Source organism: Wyeomyia smithii, chromosome 3 (assembly GCF_029784165.1).
Source record: "Wyeomyia smithii strain HCP4-BCI-WySm-NY-G18 chromosome 3, ASM2978416v1, whole genome shotgun sequence".
In the NCBI taxonomy this organism is placed as follows: domain Eukaryota; kingdom Metazoa; phylum Arthropoda; class Insecta; order Diptera; family Culicidae; genus Wyeomyia; species Wyeomyia smithii.
Genome location: NC_073696.1, coordinates 111,892,356 through 111,911,898, shown reverse-complemented (window position 1 = coordinate 111,911,898; position 19,543 = coordinate 111,892,356). Strand labels below are relative to the sequence as shown.

The window sequence follows — 19,543 nt, the reverse complement described above, 5'->3', positions numbered from 1 at the left end:
ATAAAATTATGAACAATTTTCGACAAAATTCGATGCAATTCTCAATTGCTACGATAAGCTCTCTTTATAGCCAATAAGTTATCAATTAAGTTAGTTGTAAGTTTATTTCCCTTTGTCGACAAATAAAATTTAAATCCCTACGAATGAAAAGTCCTAACTGCGAAAGCAAACAAATCTTAACAATAAAAATTACAACTTTTCTAACGGTGTTGAGAAGTGACCATTTGTAATTGGACACACATACTCATTATTCACTAATATTTATCATGAGTACTTGAGCTACTAACAACCCCCCCTATAAAAAAATCCAGCAACAGTTAAAAGCAAAATCTATTCATTTATTACTAATTATTAAAACGATCTATTTTCTTACAGATCGACTAATAGACCCTCGAATATGTGGCCGTCCGTTCTGTTCAGGTAAATGATAATTTATTGTTTTAAGGTTTGATGCAATTCATTTATTACTTTTCATAGAAACCGACAATAAATTTAGTTATCAACGGAACCACTTATATAAGTATGACTACTCCATGTACGTCAAAACTGAATTTTCTGGCAGCGGGGAAAATTCATCCGAACTGCACTTGATCGCTTCTGTGGAAATTGATTTTCCGAAACCATGCCAGGGCATTATGAAATTACACTCTATCGAAGTACGTGATCGACCGTTATCAGTAACAGAAGAGCAGGACTTTGAGTACGGGGCCGACTACGTTGAAGCACCTTCCGAAGTAGAACTGCATCCGAAGAGTGAGCTAATCTCGGAAGAACTTCAGAGGTTCGAGTTAAAATTCGCCTTTCACGATGGAGTTGTGAGTGAAATTTGCCACGAAAGCGAAGAACCAGTGTGGACGCTAAACATGAAGAGAGGCATTTTGTCGTCTTTCCAAAATAGCATGCCCCGTTTCGACGTAGATTATCATGCCGTTGAGACAGACGTATCTGGGGTTTGCGATGTGACGTACACGATGAGTGGAACCAAAGAAACAAGTTTACTCATTACCAAAACCAAGGATATAACATCCTGTAAAAGAAGGTACAAAACGAATTCCTTGATACAATCAGTTCCATATGACTTCAGACCGGTAAGAAGCGATTTCACAGAGAATTGCGTATGTTAAGTAACAATATATTTTATATATTACAGGACTACGTAGCGTGGCCGATTCTCAACTCTACGAGCTATTGTAATGTATGTATCCGTTAAAAATTTCAGGTACCGCACATTCTTAATTTAACCTATTACAGATATCAGTAGATAACTTTATCTATAAGGAAGCTGTATGCTATGAACGTCACCAGTTGGTACCATTCTCCAACGGCAGAGCCGGTGCAGTAACTGAATCCTACAGCAAATTAGTTTTGGCAGACGAAGAATCGTATACTCCCGAAGACCACAGCATGAATGATGACTATGAGATCCAGAAGCGTTCGACGCTAATATATGATCATACACCGTCGGTTAGAGATAGTAATGATGAGATAAAAGCTTCTCGCGAGTTGTTGAAAGATCTGTGTCGGCTAGGGTTTCCTGATATCCAGCGTAGTTTCCCGGACGTGTTTCTGCATTTTCTGTCAACTGTACGAGTATTGTCGTTCACTGCCCTGTCGCAGTTGTTATATCGATCCAAGAGTATCTGCGATACTGGGAAGTAAGTTGTCCGACGGAAAACTTCTATCATAAAAATCAACTAGTCTAATAGAAAGAATGCTTAATCCCATTATACTATTTTCATAGGAATCATGTTTTGGAGAGCCTCCCATTCATTGGTAGTCCAGCTTCGGTTACATTGATGAAGGACCAAATTATCAAACAACAAGTCTCAGCGGATCTTGCTAAAAAATGGATGGAATCGTTTGCATATTTAACGCGGTACCTATTCATAGTTTATAATTATCAGCATCATGTTTAAACCAATCTTAATTGCAGACCCGATGAGGAAGTTCTGGAGGCAATGCTTGAGCTGATAGAGTACGGTAAGAGAATTGGCGAGAAAAATTACATTCTGTCGGCGACTTCGGTGGTTCACACATTCTGCACCGTGCATGCGGACTGCACTCACAATGATGCCGTACAATCGATTGTTCAGTTTTTGGAAAATGATCTACTGGAAACTCTAGCTAATCGGGCAATCACATCAAGAAAGCAAAGAGAAAACATAATTGTATTGCTTAAAGGATTAGGGAATACTGGGGTTATTAATACAGCTTTTTACCACGAACTCCGAGATATAATTGAAAATGACAATTTTCCTATGGAAGTGCGACTACAATCTGTTTACGCTTACCGAAGGCACGACTGTACACGATCGAAAGATTACTTCCTGAAGCTGTATTCCAACTTTGAAATAGATGCGGAAATTCGTATTGCTGTGTATAAACAGGCAATGCGATGCCCTGATTACCTTTCTGTTAAATTAATCAAACATGTTTTGAAAACTGAAGAAGTTAACCAAGTAGGTTCATACGTCTGGTCTCATTTAACCAACCTAGCATCGAGCGCATCTCCGGTAAGGGTTGAAGCTCAAGGCTTACTAGCAGACAATGATCTTGGCAAGAAATTTCGAATGGACATTCGTAAGTTCTCCAGAAATTATGAGGAAACCTTATTCTTCGATGAATACAACTTCGGTATAACCACGGATGCGGATGTAGTATTCAGTACAGATTCGTATCTACCACGTACTGGGTCACTTAACTTAACGGCTGATGTGTTCGGTGAGTCCATCAACTTTTTGGAATTGAATGCTCGGGCGGAAGGTTTCGAGTATTTGGCTGAATCGATTTTCGGTCCAACGGGTCCATTAAATTCTAAAAAGGTCAAAGAATATGCATCAGCGGTAACGTCATTGTTCAGTTCCGAAACAGAAGAAGAAGATCAGGTCGGGTACGATCCGTTAAGTCAGCTTCGAGTTGAGCGGAACACGAATTTAACCGCCGGCGAATATGGTACGCGATTGAGATCAAAACGACAAGAAACGCGCAGCCCAGTAGTAATATCAAGAGACATCCATGAGAAAATAAACTCTATGGGATACAAAATGAACGCGGATTTCAAGGATCCCCATGCGACACTGGGTGTTAAAATTTTTGGTAATGATCTTAAGTATTACACGATTGAGGGATTCGCTGAAACCATAATGGCTGCCGAAAAGATTAATCCGCTAAACATGTTGAACCAATTACTGTCTGGAGACGAAATATCCTACACGAAATCTGGGGTGTTTCTTGATACATCATACGATGTACCATTAAGTACCGGACTTCCACTGGCACTTAGTGTAATTGGAGCATCATCAGTAGACCTTCGAATGTCCGGTTCATTCAAAGCCGTTGATTTTTGGAAATCTACCAGGCATATAGATTTTGAAGGAAAGTTTAAACCCGGAGTATCGATAGACATAACGGCAACTATGAAAACTGATCTCGTACATACGGCTGCTGGAATCAAGCTTAAGAGTAATCTTTACTCCAGCTCTGCGCTAGAAGCTAAGGGTAAAGTCCGTGGTGATCGCCTAGTTTCACTTCAGTTTAGCTTACCCCAAGACCGTAACGAGATATTAAGTGCTCGGTCAGAGCTGTTGGTGTTTGACGACTATAAAGAATTAAGACAAAAGGGCATCAGCAGCCGGTATACTAATTCAACTTGCACGTGGCCAGTAGTGGATAGAGCAATTGGAATTAAACTTTGCGCTGACTATAGTTTACCAGACGTGAGCAATAACAGTGAGGTTCCCAGTTTGATTCTGACCGGGCCTGTGAAAATCGATATAAGTTTGCAGAAGGCCGACCCAACAGCAAAAGTTTTCCTATTCCAGTATACCTGGGATACTCATGAGAACTCTTCAACGGGATCGCTCATTTTCGAGACACCAAACTCGCAAATTCCACGAATATTCATAGCGAATATCAGCTCCGATATAGAAGGTTATAGTGTCTCAATGGGGTTCCGCAATGGGGATATCTCGCACTCAGCTGTGGGCATATACAAAAACAATAAAAATTTGAGACGCTTGGATATGTCACTGAATGTGAATGATCGAAAATATTTGGCTTTGGAAATGGGATATAATAGAACGGAAATCAAGTACGGCATGATTTACAACCCGTCGCTGTTTCTTTCCGTCAACAATGAGCGAATTGCTGGAATGGCCGGACAGATCAAAATAACGGATAAAAAGGGCATCAAGCAGTGGGACTTGAATCTTCAGTTTGAAACGAAACGCGTCCAGACGAAGGTTATTGGATTCATTCAGCAAACGCAGGCATCGATAACATCGAAGTTTTCGATGGAATACAGGGTAAATATCCTTGTTGATTATTATGTGGGAATGCTTAATAATTTAATTTTCAGTTCATCAACGGAAAACCGGAACGGTTAACCTTGGGTGGTACCTTTGCGGACAGAAGTAATCGTGGCCGAACGGAATATTCAGGGTCATTTGAGTTACGGTCAACAGCTTATAAATATTTGGACTTCGCAACAACACTGAAATTTCTCTCAGTATTGGGCCATGTTGAATGCAAGTTAGAGTATAACAATGCAGAGGACTTGAAAGATCCATATTACACAACCACTCTGCAGTTGATATTTGCTCGTTTCCACGATTCAGAACTAGGTAGGACCACAGCGTCGGTGGAGTTAACAAGACCACGATCTCGTATGAATTTGAAAGCGATGGTAAAGTAAGTGCGCCGAAAAGGTTTGATTGAAAGTGTATAATTTACTTTTAAAATGTCGTTTTCAGACACGAACACAATTCCAACAAAGGGACGGAACATAATGTGTTAGTGCTTTTACGCTACGGCAAAGATAAGGATATTACAGCGGTGTTTTCAGTGTATATGCCCAGAACAGTCATGTTCGCTATTGATATGGCTGCAAACATAACAGTTCCCGGATTCGATTCATGCACCGTGAATTTCAAAGTTAAAGAAAAAGCCAGGAAAGAGTACTATGTATGTCATATATTCCTTCTGTTTACATTACATTATTTAATGTATGTTTATTTCAGTTCGATTTCAATGGAGTGTGGTTTTCGGGTCACTCAATTACCATCAATGGATGGTACCAAGATCGCAGTTCCTTTATTAAGACCTATTATCATGTCAAAATGGAAGCAAAAAGTCCATCCTTCGGAGAAGCCATAGCCGACTTGAAGTACGTACGCGATGAGATTGAGTACAAACTTGAGATGCACGCAGAGTATGCTAAGCAATTGTATGGATTAACGGTACGTCATGTTCGTGAATCTGATGTCGGTACCAACACTTATGCCGGTTTCCAGTGGCGGGAAAGTTTGTACTCGTTTTCCGCCGTAATGAAATCAGCTCCGATAAAAGTACTTATTTTAGAACTACACATCGACAAGTAAGTCGTATAAATCTTTGTAAGACTTCAATCAATGACCACAGTTTGTTGCAGATTGCGTGATATCAGTATTACTCTAAAGGGCTACACAACTAAGGTGAAACGAGAAGTCGGGGTAGAAGTGAAATGGGATGCTAACCGTGATCCCACACAGAAACTGGTGATATCTGGAGAAATTAATACCCCAAGAAGTCGCGTATACGATGGACAATTTGTCATGTCCTATCCCAACCGCACAATAAGCGGCATCTTCGATCTAAAGGCAGTTGATCCTGTCTATCTCGCTAATGCTAGAGTATCATGGAACACGACAGAAGCTATCGAGCTTAAATTAGATGCCGGATCAGATGAAGAGATTCTTCGTAACATGTGGCTTCTGTTTAAACTGACAACTCCGTTCGAGGGATGGCGCCACAATGCGTTGAATGGTGGATTCTACTTCAAAGACAATCTTTTGAAGACCAACGTCACCGCAAAATGGGCTGAGGATCAAACCTTGGGCTTCGAAGTGATGGGACTGTACTTATCGAATGACACTGATTTTAACTGTGAAATGAAAACGAAACTTCATAGCTCTATCGAACACGTTCCAACGGTAAAGGTACACCTCAAACACAAATACGACAGGAAACGGATTGATACCGTTGTCACCGTGAACCATACCGTAACCGACGAACCGCCTCAGGTATTTTCTATTCGATCAGTGTGGCAGTACGACCATGACGAGAATTTCCGCAATATTTCTGGTTCTCTTGCTTGTGTGAGTCCATTTGAAGGCTACCAAACAGGCGCTCTATCGACGAAATTCTCGCTAAGTGAAAGTCGCGAGCTACGAGGCGCGGCTGATCTGCAGTTGGATGACGAAAAGTACGACCTAGTACTGATGGGTCATGTACGCAATCTTGTGGACAACATGCTAACCGTGAATATAACTTCATCAAACGAAAAATTCCGCAACATTCGGGGCATTTTCGGGATAAGTGAAAAAGAGCGCCATGCCGTAGCAGAAGTTAAAACACCCAGAAGCGCACTAGGAATTGAAGTTCTGTTTGCCATAGTCTCTGCCTACGACTTTGATATAAAGTTTTATCTCGCAACGCCGTTAAAGGACCTAGAGAAAGTCATTCTTCGTGGGAAGCTCAAAAAGGATAACGTCGACTTCCGTGCGGGGCTGAACAATTTGATTATTGGATTTCTAGGAGTCTGGCGAAAGGCACATTTGAAAGACTTCGAATATTCGTACAAAGTGTTCACACCATTACCGAAATTCGAAGAAAACGGTCTAATATTAAAATTGATCTCCGACAAGCATAAAAGCGAATACATCAACCTAGAGTTCAGTGGACGATTTTCTCAGTATAAATTGGGGCTCAAGGCCGTATCGGAGCCGAAACCACAATTGTTGCGCCAGCTTGGAGTACAGAAAGCATCCGAATTGCTCGATGAGTTTCTTGATGAATCTGCTACTAGCCCTGACGATTACGAAGACGATGATGAAGAAGATGGTGGAAGTGAGGAAGAGTTACTCAATTTGATTGGAAAGTTCGAGCTCGACACTATCGTATGGCCCACATTAACCGGAACGCTCGACTTGGAGGAGTACAAATCAAAATACTACGTTACTGGTAAACTAAAATTACCGCAAGGATTCATTGATATTCGTGATCGTTTCTGGTTGGAAGATATGATGAACATGAAGAATGTACTGAAAGTCAAAACTCCTTTCACGTCTGTCAAAGAGGTTCAATCGGAATTTGAGCTAGGAATTCCTTATCCCACAACTAAATTCGTTGTTGGGTTTAATGTTCGGTTCCTGGACGTAGCAGAATGGGTCAATACCGGGTTTCATGTTTACTACAATGTAACGGATGACGATTCAGATACAAAAACTCATCACGCAATCGTTAATTTGATGACCCCCTTGGAAAATCTGAAAAAAGTTCGATTACACGCCGTACTGGATGTTGAGGAACATGGCTACAGGGGTAATTTGACGGCTAAAACAACGACAACTGAAGGTTCGATAGCGCTTTCGTTCGAGGTGATAAATGCTCTGGAGATAAATGTGCTTCGATACTCAATTAATTTAGTTTCTTATTTTAGACTGAAGATCTTTACATTGATTCGGCGCTAACAATTTGGGTGCGTGCTCCCATACTACCCTATTACGCTTGTCGAGTATTCTTCAAGCAGGATCTTGCTGGTGCAGATAACGCCATGAACATGGGTTTTGTAGTGCACGATGGTGAATTGTACAATAACGTATGACCACAAGAATCGAGATCAATTTATTGACATTTACATTAACATTTGATTTCTTCTATAGTTCAGATTAGACGGAGCGTGGTCCACTGCCGAGCCGCATTTCCTGGTGGGTAAGGGAAAATACCAGTCAAACTTCTTACCGGTGAACATGATCGATACGGAGTTTGTACTCACCCGCGAGCCTTATCCAAAAGCGCAATTCGAGCTCCGGTTCAATGATAGTGAAGGTACCATAGAATATGTACATGCCAAAGCGACCCGCAACCGAGAAATGGTAGCGGTGGAACTCAGCATACCCTTGCAAGAATATCGCAATTTAACGATATATGGAAGATTGCTGAAAAAACAAGGTGATGAATACTCACTTGCCGGTCAGCTTTACCGTAACGAAGAAGTGTTCAATATAGAAGGTGATGCGACCATTGTCGAAGATATACCGAAAAATGTGGGTCATAAATAAAAATCTGAAAATGTGATATAAAACATTCTTTTTTCAGATTGCTTTAGTCATTAAACCCATTGGAGAGGGGGTAGATGGCTCGATAACCTATGAATACACCGTAGATGGCACTAAAACAAAATTCAACGCAAAAATTGAGAAAGGTGATCGACATGCCAGCCTGGATGGCAGCCTCAAACTGACGTCTATGTCCGATTGGAACTTCGGGTTAGCGGTTCAGTCATCAGATCCTAATTTAGAGGGTGTCGACATGAAGATCGGAATTACTCCACTTGAGAACAATCTAGCCGCTGGTTCATTTAAACTGAAATCACCTTGGAAACACTACGGAATCGATGAGGCGGACATTAACATGCTGTTCGATGTCAAACCAATATCCGGAACTGTTACAGCAAATTACTCTATTCCATCGGTGTCCGGAGACGCGAGTTGTTTGTGGAATTGGCATCTGTTGGAGAACATGCAATTTGCTATACACAATAGAGTTGTTAAGAGCTCGATTGAGCGTTACTTTGAAGCCGGTGTTCGGTACCTGAGTCCGGATATTAAAGGTAACCATAACTTGACGTTCGGTGGTGATCTCAACTTAAACAACGTATGGATGTTAGTACTCAATTATTCAGCGACGTACAATTTTCCTAATCGGTCGATCTTTTCAGATTCAGTACCAATGCATCAGTTACTTTCATTTCCATATCGGATCTTGCTGGTGTACTGAAAGTTCGATTGCCGAAACCAGTTGGCGATGTTCACACACTTGCAGCAAGTATGAATGGAAATATTCCATTCCTGGAACCTGTGCGTACCTTCAATTTTGAAACGTTCTACGAAACTAAGGAATCTCGCAAACGCTATGCTTGGCATTCTGAGTACAGCTTTGTGAACGATCTTCGCACATTACTTCGCTTCGAATGGGGACCAGACGTACGATCGGAACGCATTCAATCTAACTTGGACGTGTTCCAGGATGGAGCTAAGCGCGAAATTTCTGCTAAGCTACGAGGGCCATGGTATCTCGAGGACGCATTCCGTGCCATAGCTGTGTACAATTTTGCTGACGGTTTGTATCTGGTTAATGGAAACGTCTCCATCCCTGCGTCAAACAAAGTCTCCGAAGCGAACGTTGCGTTTGTCAACCTCTCCAACATGAAGGGTGACATCAACTGTACCACACCGTTTCTCAACGTTACCTGGTTGCACGGTCAGCTAGAGTTCATCGAAAGTCCGTTGGAATCCATCCGATATTTGAAGGCTACGTGGCCTGAATCGAATGCGGTTTTCGACTCCAAAACAACATACAAATCACATAACTTGGATCGGGACCAACAAGGAACCATCAAAGTTGAAATACCCTTACAAACTAGACATTATGCTGAAGTGAAGTACGGGTTGGCGGAGAGACCTGCTATTACTACTGGACATGCAGAAATCGAATATAACGACCAGAAGGTGTTAAGCGGGCAGTACACTTCTAAGCAGGAATCAAGGTTAGCTAGCACGTTGTTTAATATGCGTAGATCACATTACTTACAATACATATTTTTCAGAGCTGGCTTCGAGAAAGAAACTGTTGATGTAACTTTGGAAAACAATTTCAAACCAGTTGGGGTGCATTACGTACACACCACCAAACTTTTGAAAGATAATTACAAAGAAATGGTATACACGTCAAGTAAAGCACCAACTGTGACACTCACAAATGTAAATTTCTTTCAGGATATCAAACGTGCCGAAGTGTTCGAGTTGCGCAACCAAAATAAATTCAACATAACTGGAGAACTACAGGTAACGACCCGAGACACCGGTCGGGAATACGTCATAACGGCAATCCATCCAAACCGAACCGTTGTATTGTCGGCTGATTTCGACGGAGATGGCGACACAACGAAGCAGAAATCAAGGCTGCAACTATCTCCGAAACAATGGATTGCTTACGATTTCCACCTGACGAACCTTTCAAAGACGGAAAAGGTTCCTCAGAAATTTAAACTGAAAATATCCTACCCACGAAGAAATCTCACTGCCGAAGGGTGGTATGCAGTGACAGACAATTCGTTCGACTCGGAAATTTCTTTGCAATATACTCCAAACAAAACAAACGACAAGGACGTCGCTGATCCACGCATCAAAGGAGCTGTTAAATGGACCGACGATTCAGTGGGTGTATTCTCCAAGCAAACGGTTACTGTATTACTGGGACATCCAACGTTTGAACGAGTATGATAAAACGAATTTATTGGAGTCAAAAGAAAACATAATGTACAATTTTTTTCAGGACATAACGATGACAGGAAGCTATTACGCAGACGATCAAAATTTCATCAAAACCAATCTGGACATTGAATACACACAAGCCTCAAATCATCACATATCGCTTGGTTTTAATGCAAAGGATCTGACGTCTGCGGTTGGGTATCGAAATTACTCGTACATATTATCTGGTTTGCATGAAGCATCCGATCTGGACCTAAATTCACAGGGTTCTGTGGGACTACGGTTGGGTTTGTACGAGCTCGACTCAAGGTCATACTACAAACGCGGGTATCTCTCTCGAATGGATGGCTACGTCATCGGAAAGGTGGATGTGAAACAGAAGGAACTCATTTTGGAGGTTAGTATGAATAGTTTAACATTGAGCAGGCGTCTTAATAATCAAACAACTTAAACGATTAAGCGTCTGATGTAACTTTTCCAACAAGCTTAAGGATAGATAGGGACTTACTTTACTTTTATGGCGACAGATCGTTGAGATCCTATGCCGAATCCAGAATACGCCTCCACAAAACTCGGTCTCGGGCTGCTTCTCTCCAGTCTCCTTTACACCCGCTGCTCTGGCATCCTTGTCGACAGCACACATCCAGCGCGAGCGAGGGCTGCCTCGAAGTAGTCGGCCTCTATCCGGTCCTCGGCTAAATACTATCTTTGCCGGTCGCTCATCCGCCATCCGTGCTACGTGGCCAGTTCACTGTAACCAGCTGTGTTTCATCAGCTTGACAATATCAGCGTGTGTATAATTCATACAGCTCGTGATTCATGGCCTGCGTCACAACTCCCTTTTTTTAGTTTGTCTCCGATTATTGATAGCAGGATTCTACGCTCGAAGACCCCAAGCGCTCGTCGATCGGCCTCCTTCCATGTCCACGATTCATGTCCGTCCGTAGAGCGCCACACCGGGAGGATCAGAGTCCTATATTTAGCGCAAATTTTGTACGGATCTGTAGGCTACGGGACCTATGCTGGCTACGCAGTCCGTAATAAGCCCTATTCGCTGCCGCAATCGGTCTCTTCATCTCGCGGCTCACCTATTTGACACATGTCACGAGAGTACCAAGATAAACAAATTGGTCGTCCACTTCGAAAGTATCTTCATCCATCTCTACCGCAGCACCAACATCCGCCAAACCACCACGCTCTCTGCCAGCCACCGTGAACTTTGTCTTGGCAGTGTTTATGGTGAGTCCAATTCTCGCAGCTTCCATTCTGAGAGCCATTAATTACTACACTCTATGTCTATGTCCCGTCTTGTAGATTGCGCATATGAGTCCTTCAACCAGTCCGTAGGTAGTTGTTCCTCAGGCCATATCCTTAGGATAATCTGGTGAATTGCACTACACAGCCGCTCGCTCCCGACTTTGAAAAGTTCGGCCGGTAAGCCGTCCTTCCCGGCGGCTTTGTGGTTCTTAAGCTCTTTGCAAGCATTCTTCACCTCGCCTAATGTTGGTGAATCCACAGCCGTCCTCCCAAATTTCTACCCTATTCCCCCCGACGACTCTCATACCTTCCTCACCGTTCAACACCACTTCAAAATGCTGCTTCAAAAGCCTGGCCACCTGCGACTTATCGGTAATCAGGTTCCTTTCCTTATCATTACTCATGGCAGATACTGGCAAGTTCCGGTTCCTGATTCCGTTAATCGTTCTATAGAATCTCCTCGTGCCGTGCCTGATGAAGCAACTCTCCGCCTCCGCGAAGACGCAATCGTAGTGCTCACGTTTCTTACGGCGGTAAAGCCTCTTTTCTGCAACTCTTGCCTCCCGTTATTACTCGCGCATTTGACGCGTCACACGATTAGCTGCTACTGGCGTGGTGTAGGTCCGGTTCTTCTCTTCCGTCACCTCTAGACACTCAACTTCAAAACACCCACTAGGCGTGGTTCCCGTTGTCATGCTTATCACTTCACGCGCTGTTTCGCTGACCGCATCATGGATGTGCTTCCACTGCTCGGTCACGTCCATTCCAGTTGGTTCACCGATCCGTCTATCAACTTTTCGAGTATACTCTGCAACAACTCCTTCCGCTGATAACCTCTGGATGTCCAGACGTATCTTTCTCGCCGATCCCGATTTAAATACGTTGGACAACTAGCCGGGAATCTTCCCTATAGCCAGATAGTGATCCGAGTCGATGTTTGGCCCTCGAAAGGACCGTACATCTATGACGTCTGAAAAGTTCTGGCCGTCGATCAGCGTTTAGTCCATCTGGGAGCAGGCCTCTCCATTGGGGTCTCTCCAGGAGTGCTCCCGAATGATCAGATCTGCGAAATGGGCACTGCAGATGGCCATTCCCCTGGCCGCGGCGAAGCTCACTAACCGCTATCCGTTGTCGTTGGTGGTAGTGTAAAGGCTTTCCCTATAAACCTATAAATGACGGGGAGAAAGAACTCCTCTCGCCCGTCTTGTGCGTTCATATCTCCGATGAAGATCTTTATGTCCTGTTGTGGGCACTCTCCATACGTTTTCTCAAGGAGCTCATAAAACTCCTCCTTTACGTCATCGGTTTTATCGTTTGTCGGCGCGTACACGTCGATAAGGCTGTAATTGTAGAATCTGCCCTTGATCCTCAATGCGCATAAAACTAATGAAACGCTTCGTTTGGTTTCTTAGTAGTACCAAACCGATGACCCGTTCCGCTCTGTCGCCCGGAAATCGCGTACTCCGCTTCTAGGCCAACGCACCTCTTGTATGGCTACTACCTCCACTTTCGCTTTTCGTAGCTGTCTAGCCAAGAAGCCCGCGCGTGCCGGTTCGAGCAGAGTCCCAACATTCCAATTGCCAAGTTTCCAATCGTTGTCCTTTTTCGTGTACCTAGGGCTAGGACTATAACGATTGTTCCGATTCGTAACATTCTCTGGATTGTTCGTAGTACGTTTATTTCAGCATGCTGCATTACCCGGGCTGCCTATTCTCGCGACGGGGCTGCCATCTTGGGTGTAGCGGGCGAGACACCGCTTTTCATAGTTCAGCGGTCCGCTCCGGATCAGTCGCTGTTTAAGCCGCCCCTAACCTGAAAAACAGACGCTCAGGCAAGCTGCTCTTCAAGGAGAACAACTCCCCCTTCTTTGTCAGCATACAACCAAGTTCCCACCGGTTCATCAATCTTTCCTTGGTTGCTCGTATCCCAGTCGGTACCACTTGGAGGTAGGGATAGGAGTTGCTGGGCATTATGCTATGGACCACACTGCGATTTATATTATGCCAACTAGTACGGGTGTACTGCTGGTACGCACTCCAAATGTTAGATTATTCTGCATATTATCAATCGAAACCTACGTATCCTCAGCTATACACCAAAATTGTCTTCACTGGAACCCAACCTGCGAAGACTGATTGAGACATGCAAAGAAACGTGTTTTTTATTTTTAATCCTTTTTTACGTGTATTTCTTCTAAACAAGTTGCATTTTCAAGGAGGCGATAGTCGCTAGCTCCTCTGTCTAGCGAATGTAATAAATTAGCGTTCTTTCCTCAGAAAATAACATCCCACAGTAAATACCGCATGTGGGGTAAGGCATCTGGAAGTTATCCACTATATATGGTAAATGGAAGTTTTCTGGATGGTCCAGATTTGGAGTCCGCAGGATTCTTTTTCATTGACATCGACAATAAACTAGTCCAAATGAAAATCAACATGACAGCTGGTAAGTATTCCAATCTTTTACATCATTCAGTCTCAACAACCCTGCACCTAATTACTCTATCAACACATCATAGATGCTTCTGAAAACGTATACATGTACGGAATCATACCGGACTCCCGCAGCGCTTACTTCGATTTTTGGCGCGATTACGACACCCTGCGAGAGGTTGATGTGGCCTTCTATGCGAAAATGAACCACTCTCGGCTTGTTACCAGTAAACTTCACTGGCGGCCCGAAATTCGTAACGATTTGCGTAACCTGGCGCGAAACTATTTCACATCCCTACACAATTCGTTTACCGAATCACTGGAGTTCTGGGTCAAGCAAATCTATCTGGAGTCTAAAGACTCCGTCAATGGCATTTGGGACTCGGCACATCCTTTCATCGATGGATTCCTGGAAGATGTTTCGGGCTTGAATGTTATCCAGGATGATCTAGAGAACCTACGACGGTTCCTGAACGAGTCGTATGTTGCCGACGATTTCTACGTGCGTTCGGTTATTAATTTCACCATAACAGTGCTTGACGAACTAGCCATTAAAAACAAACTAACGTCGTTCCCCAAGATTTTAACTGAGTTCTGGCAAGTTATGGGTGAATCAGGTCAGGCCCTGAAGAAGTCACTGACCTGGTTGATGGAAACCATCAAGGCTTCATACCAACGAGTTGTGGACGTATTTGGACGCATTCTACAAGGGGACTCCATGCAGTACTTATCTGAAGTGTTGGAAACTTCGGTGGCTCGTTATGATAAATTTATCAAAGATCTTCATCTTCAGTTTATAAAGGTATGTGTCATTTACAAGAACAAAATCATTCAATAGAATTTTCGTTAATTTCTGCAGAATGTTCAAGAAATATGGAATAAGCTTACGGAGACGATCACTTCTTATTGGCAACGCATGTTGCAAAACATTGAACCATCGGTTATCAAACTGGCGCATTATGCGGAATCCATGACATGGCACGTGGGCCATGAAGTTTTCTGTGAGTAGTAACTTGTTCTTGAAGAAACCATTTTCTTATTCCACTTCTTGCAGCTTTCCTGTATAATAAAACACAAGAAATAGCTGAGTCACCCTATTTCACAAAAGTTTCGAATTTCACCCAAGACTTGGATACTTTGTACAAGGATCTTATCCACAATGACATCATAACTAACGCCAAAAAGTACGGCTCAATTGTGGTCAGATTTGTGCAGGAGAAATTTTTCCGATTGGTTCCGTTTGGTCGTGAGTTGCAGCAAGTAATGTCCGAGTTGTGGGAAGAGATCAAACAGCTGCAAAATCTGGAATACGTTCAGTTTATCCTTCAACGCGTGAACGAAGTTCGCTCCAAGGCCGAATGGCTAGCGGAAGAGTTTCAACTAGAGAAACGGCTTCATCAGCTATGGCGCATGGTTAGGCACAAACTCACAAGATATGCTCAAACTGCGTTACAGGCTGAGAACCAATACCGTGAGGCGAAAACCAAATTTATTTTCGATCCTGATCAGGGCATTTTAGAGCTCGAGCAGAAACTGCCAATGTCGTGGCATGCCTTCAACGAGACTCCTAAGTTCGATGAAATCCCGGAATACAAATTTATTACCGATGTACAAGATTTCTTCGCTGGCAGCAATACCACTCTTTGGACTCTTTACTGCGCGATGAGGCCATACGCTGACACCAAGTTGTGGTTACCGCCGTTCAAAGCAAACTCTCTACTCGTAGGCTCGAGGCACTACATGTCGTTCGACAAGCGCTTCGTTTCCATGGAATTGCGTGATCAAAGGCTAGATAGCGGAATCAATCAATGCTCGTACGTATTAGCGCACGATTTTTACAACAAAACGTTCACACTCTTGTTGGAACCAACGGTAATCAAACAATATTATTACTATCTTTTGCCTACTAATCGATTTGCTGTTTTCAGATGCAAGATGGAAAAGCTTCTCAAAAAATCGTACTACTAACTGAAAATCAATTGTTAGAAATTGACATTTCCGATATGGTAATAGAGGACTCAACATTTTTATTAGAAAGAAGAAAACTTATTAATTTCTGCATTCCAGTCGGTGAGAATTAATCGCAATGTAACAACTGCTCTTCCCGCTCAAATCGAGGACACCGTAGTGTACCGTGAAACAGATCTTCTAGCAATACAGTCTCTCAAGGGTTTCAAACTGACCTGCAGCTTAGAGTATCACCTTTGTTCGTTTGATCTGAGTGGGTGGTACTTTGGAAAAACGGCTGGCATTTTGGGAACTATGAACAATGAAGTATTCGATGATTATCTGACATCCGAACAAAAGTATACTTCTTCCAACAAGCAGTTCATCAACAGCTGGAAACTACCAGGCTGCGAAGTGGAAGTGAATGCCACAAATCATACCCAAAATTACCTCGCTGTTTCACACGAACTAAGTCAACTTTGTGAATCGTTTTTCCAACATAAACATTCGTACTTCGCGTCTTGCTTCCCGGTGGTAGATACTAATCCTTTCTACGAGATGTGTTTGGATTTGGGACTTAATCTCGGCAGTAAGTCCAATGAACCATCAAATAACGGAGCGTGCACGGCAGCTTTAGCCTACATGGAAGCCTGTTCTCTGGAGGATGTACCTCTACGAGTTCCTGACTCATGCATTAAGTAAGCCATTGCATTGATACGTCTTTTTCCTAGAAATTTCAGTAAAAGTTTTTTTAATTTATTCACAGTTGTAAACTCATGAATGGTTCGTACGTTCCGGAAGGTACTTTCGTTTCTATGAAGGACGAAGAAGTACCTCAAACAGCCGACATCGTGTTTATCGTTGAAGCGAAGCAATGCAATAAAAACATAACCACAGCGAAGAGCATTATCACTATGATGCAATCTTTACATAAGGAACTGTTGGAGCGTAATATTACAAACAATCGTTTCTCAGTGCTTAGTTTCGGTGGCGTATCACCCTTTGACAAACCGCGTAGTGTAATAGTCAACGATAACGTATTTGTATCACACGAGTTTATCGAGCCATTCTTCAACCACATTGTCACGGGAGACGGTACTAACAATGACATTTTTGATGCGATCATCATGGCTTCTAAATTGGTATTCAGACCAGGAGCAACTAAAACGTTTATCCTGCTACCGTGCTCCAAATGTGCTAGCTCTAGCATGAAGCTTGACTACTCGTCATTGTTACAACTTTTGCTTGAAAACGGCATCAAACTGCACATTCTTGCCGATCACGATATCGAATCTGATAAATCCAGAGTATCGCAAATGTTCTTCGGCATGGACCGGGAGAAGGCATACACCAAGAAGGACATCAAGGAACTTGTCGGAGACCCACACTTGCGCAAGCAAGTTCGAATGCCAAAGGCTACACTAGGTAGCTGTGCGGCACTGGCGCTCGAAACTGATGGGTCCGTTTTTAGTGGACGCAAACTTCGTCCCGAGCGACGTAATTTGACGAAAAAATTCATCACCGTTTTCACAAAGCGCGTTGCTCAAACTGCTTCATCAGTATCGTGCCAGACCTGCGAGTGTACGGGTCACAACACGGGCGTTTCCTACATGCTCTGTTTGCCGTGTACTTATCCTTCGGCGTTTAGCTTAGATCAAGAGCGCATGACGGAGGACGAACTTCTGTCGGTGCTGCAGCCGGACCATGACTGGGACTGGGAGGAGGATGACGAGCTGCTTTGAGTGTCCGTTTAGTTTAATTTCATTGGAAATTAATGTCTATCGTGTTTTAAACAAAACAACAATTCAAATAAATGTATTAAAAAAACCCATTTCTTATCAACAAACATCATATCTGCAACCATGTTTACCTGTTGAGTGAAATCGATTTGAATTATTCAACGATTAAATGAATGTGTGTTAAGCTTGCTAAAACTGTCACTTTTCATTCTACAGGGTGTTCAAAAAGCTCGATTACAACTTTTCAACGTTGTGTAGGTGCGCACAGTGTTGTTAGTCTCACTCATAAACATCATTCAAAACCTCTAGTGAGGTTTTCGTTGCTACCGATATCACACACTGGGGTATTCTCCATTCAAGCTATTTCTCGTTCTTTCGCACTCTATTCCTTGCTCACATTCGCTGCAGAGATCATATGTACACACTCGCGCCTACTCTTTTACTCGCGTGTACTCCCTTACTCGCGAGAACAACCAGCGGAAAACAATTGTTTCGAGATGGATTGCGATGGTTGCGGAGGGACGAAAAAATACTTTAAATAAGGTATCGGACTACTTTGGCAGCGGTTTGCTTTGGCTGGACTGCTGTAAAAAAATTACCAAAACAGTCCGATGCCCGTTCCAGTATACGATACTTTATAGAATACTAGCTGACCCGGCAAACTTCGTCATGCCTATTTTTGTGTTTAATTTAATAATTTCAAACATTGCAAATTCATTGATTCCTTGCGATTTGTTTATATCGTTTGGAATGATTGGTTTTATCGGAGTGGCAACATCCTCGACTTTTGGCTTTCGTACATCACCTCTATTTCGGAAATACCCATATTGGGTGGTATTCAGTTATTTTCGAAAACATCCAGAAACTAAAAGTGGTCATCTGCGAATTCAAAATGGTGTCCAGGGTCAATGCTTGGCTTCTATACATCATTTCGTTTACGGTAATATCCATATGTAGTGGTATTCGGTTATTTTCGGCTGTTTCCCAGAAGTTGCCATTTTACAGTTCAAAATTGGATTTGAAAATGACATTTGGAAACGATTTCTGGCCCCTGAGCGTCATTCTCAACAACAACAGCATATTGGGTGTTATTTGGTCATTTAGCAAAGCCTTGGTGCTACATTCCGTATCGGAACTCGACCTTCTGTTTATTATACACAGACTTCGCAGCTTACTGTTAAGTGTACAGGACAATTGCGGGGCTAGTGCTACGATCCTACTGACACTGACAGTCTCTCCCGAGCCGAGACTCGAACCTTCGACGACTGGCTTGTTAGGCCAGCATCGTACCTCGAGACCAGCTGGGATTATATTTGGTTTCATCTCTTCAAAAAGAGGGAGAGGTGACGAACCACCATGAAACTTTTTCTTGCTCTCAAAAACCTCAACATATCAAATGGTTGCATTTACTTGATTGATTCTCGAGATGTGTAGAAATTTGTGTTTCATTTGTAGGGTACCCCTCCTTTCCAGAAGAGGGAGGGTGTCGAACCAACATGGACATATTTGTTACATCTAAAAACATCCACACGCTAAATTTGGTTCCATTTACTTGGTTAGTTCTCGCGATGTGCAGAAATGTTTGTTTCATTTGTATGGAGCCCCTCCCTTCCAGAAGAGGGAGAGGTCTCGAACTATCTTAGTCACCTTTCCCGGCCCCTAAAACCCCTATATACGAAACTTCACGCCGATCGGTTCAGTGGTTTCCAAGCCTATATGGATCAGACAGACAGACAGAGCTGCATTTTTATATGTTTAGATTCGCACACTTTTGGCTGTCAGCGCACACGGAGGTCGTACATGCTGGCCAAGCAGAGCGAACACAAAGTGAGCACTATGGATCAATTTAAGCTCA

At 42.9% G+C, this 19,543-nt stretch overlaps 1 protein-coding gene across 1 annotated transcript in view; it reads left to right on the top strand.

Annotated features, from left to right (window-relative positions):
• Window positions 1-17,851, top strand: part of LOC129727267 (apolipophorins) — a 33,458-nt gene extending 15,607 nt beyond the window's left edge. The window contains exons 3-26 of the mRNA XM_055684925.1: window positions 376-420; window positions 478-1,088; window positions 1,151-1,195; window positions 1,252-1,655; window positions 1,742-1,876; window positions 1,934-4,304; window positions 4,358-4,689; window positions 4,752-4,962; window positions 5,019-5,374; window positions 5,429-7,415; window positions 7,478-7,636; window positions 7,701-8,084; window positions 8,137-8,702; window positions 8,759-9,586; window positions 9,647-9,758; window positions 9,816-10,316; window positions 10,375-10,710; window positions 13,847-14,015; window positions 14,089-14,804; window positions 14,862-15,003; window positions 15,057-15,874; window positions 15,931-16,008; window positions 16,070-16,647; window positions 16,716-17,851. Coding sequence (XP_055540900.1) covers window positions 376-420; window positions 478-1,088; window positions 1,151-1,195; window positions 1,252-1,655; window positions 1,742-1,876; window positions 1,934-4,304; window positions 4,358-4,689; window positions 4,752-4,962; window positions 5,019-5,374; window positions 5,429-7,415; window positions 7,478-7,636; window positions 7,701-8,084; window positions 8,137-8,702; window positions 8,759-9,586; window positions 9,647-9,758; window positions 9,816-10,316; window positions 10,375-10,710; window positions 13,847-14,015; window positions 14,089-14,804; window positions 14,862-15,003; window positions 15,057-15,874; window positions 15,931-16,008; window positions 16,070-16,647; window positions 16,716-17,691 — 12,860 coding nt within the window. The 3' untranslated portion in view covers window positions 17,692-17,851. The remainder of the gene's footprint in view (window positions 1-375; window positions 421-477; window positions 1,089-1,150; window positions 1,196-1,251; window positions 1,656-1,741; window positions 1,877-1,933; window positions 4,305-4,357; window positions 4,690-4,751; window positions 4,963-5,018; window positions 5,375-5,428; window positions 7,416-7,477; window positions 7,637-7,700; window positions 8,085-8,136; window positions 8,703-8,758; window positions 9,587-9,646; window positions 9,759-9,815; window positions 10,317-10,374; window positions 10,711-13,846; window positions 14,016-14,088; window positions 14,805-14,861; window positions 15,004-15,056; window positions 15,875-15,930; window positions 16,009-16,069; window positions 16,648-16,715) is intronic.
• Window positions 17,852-19,543: the final 1,692 nt, after the last annotated feature.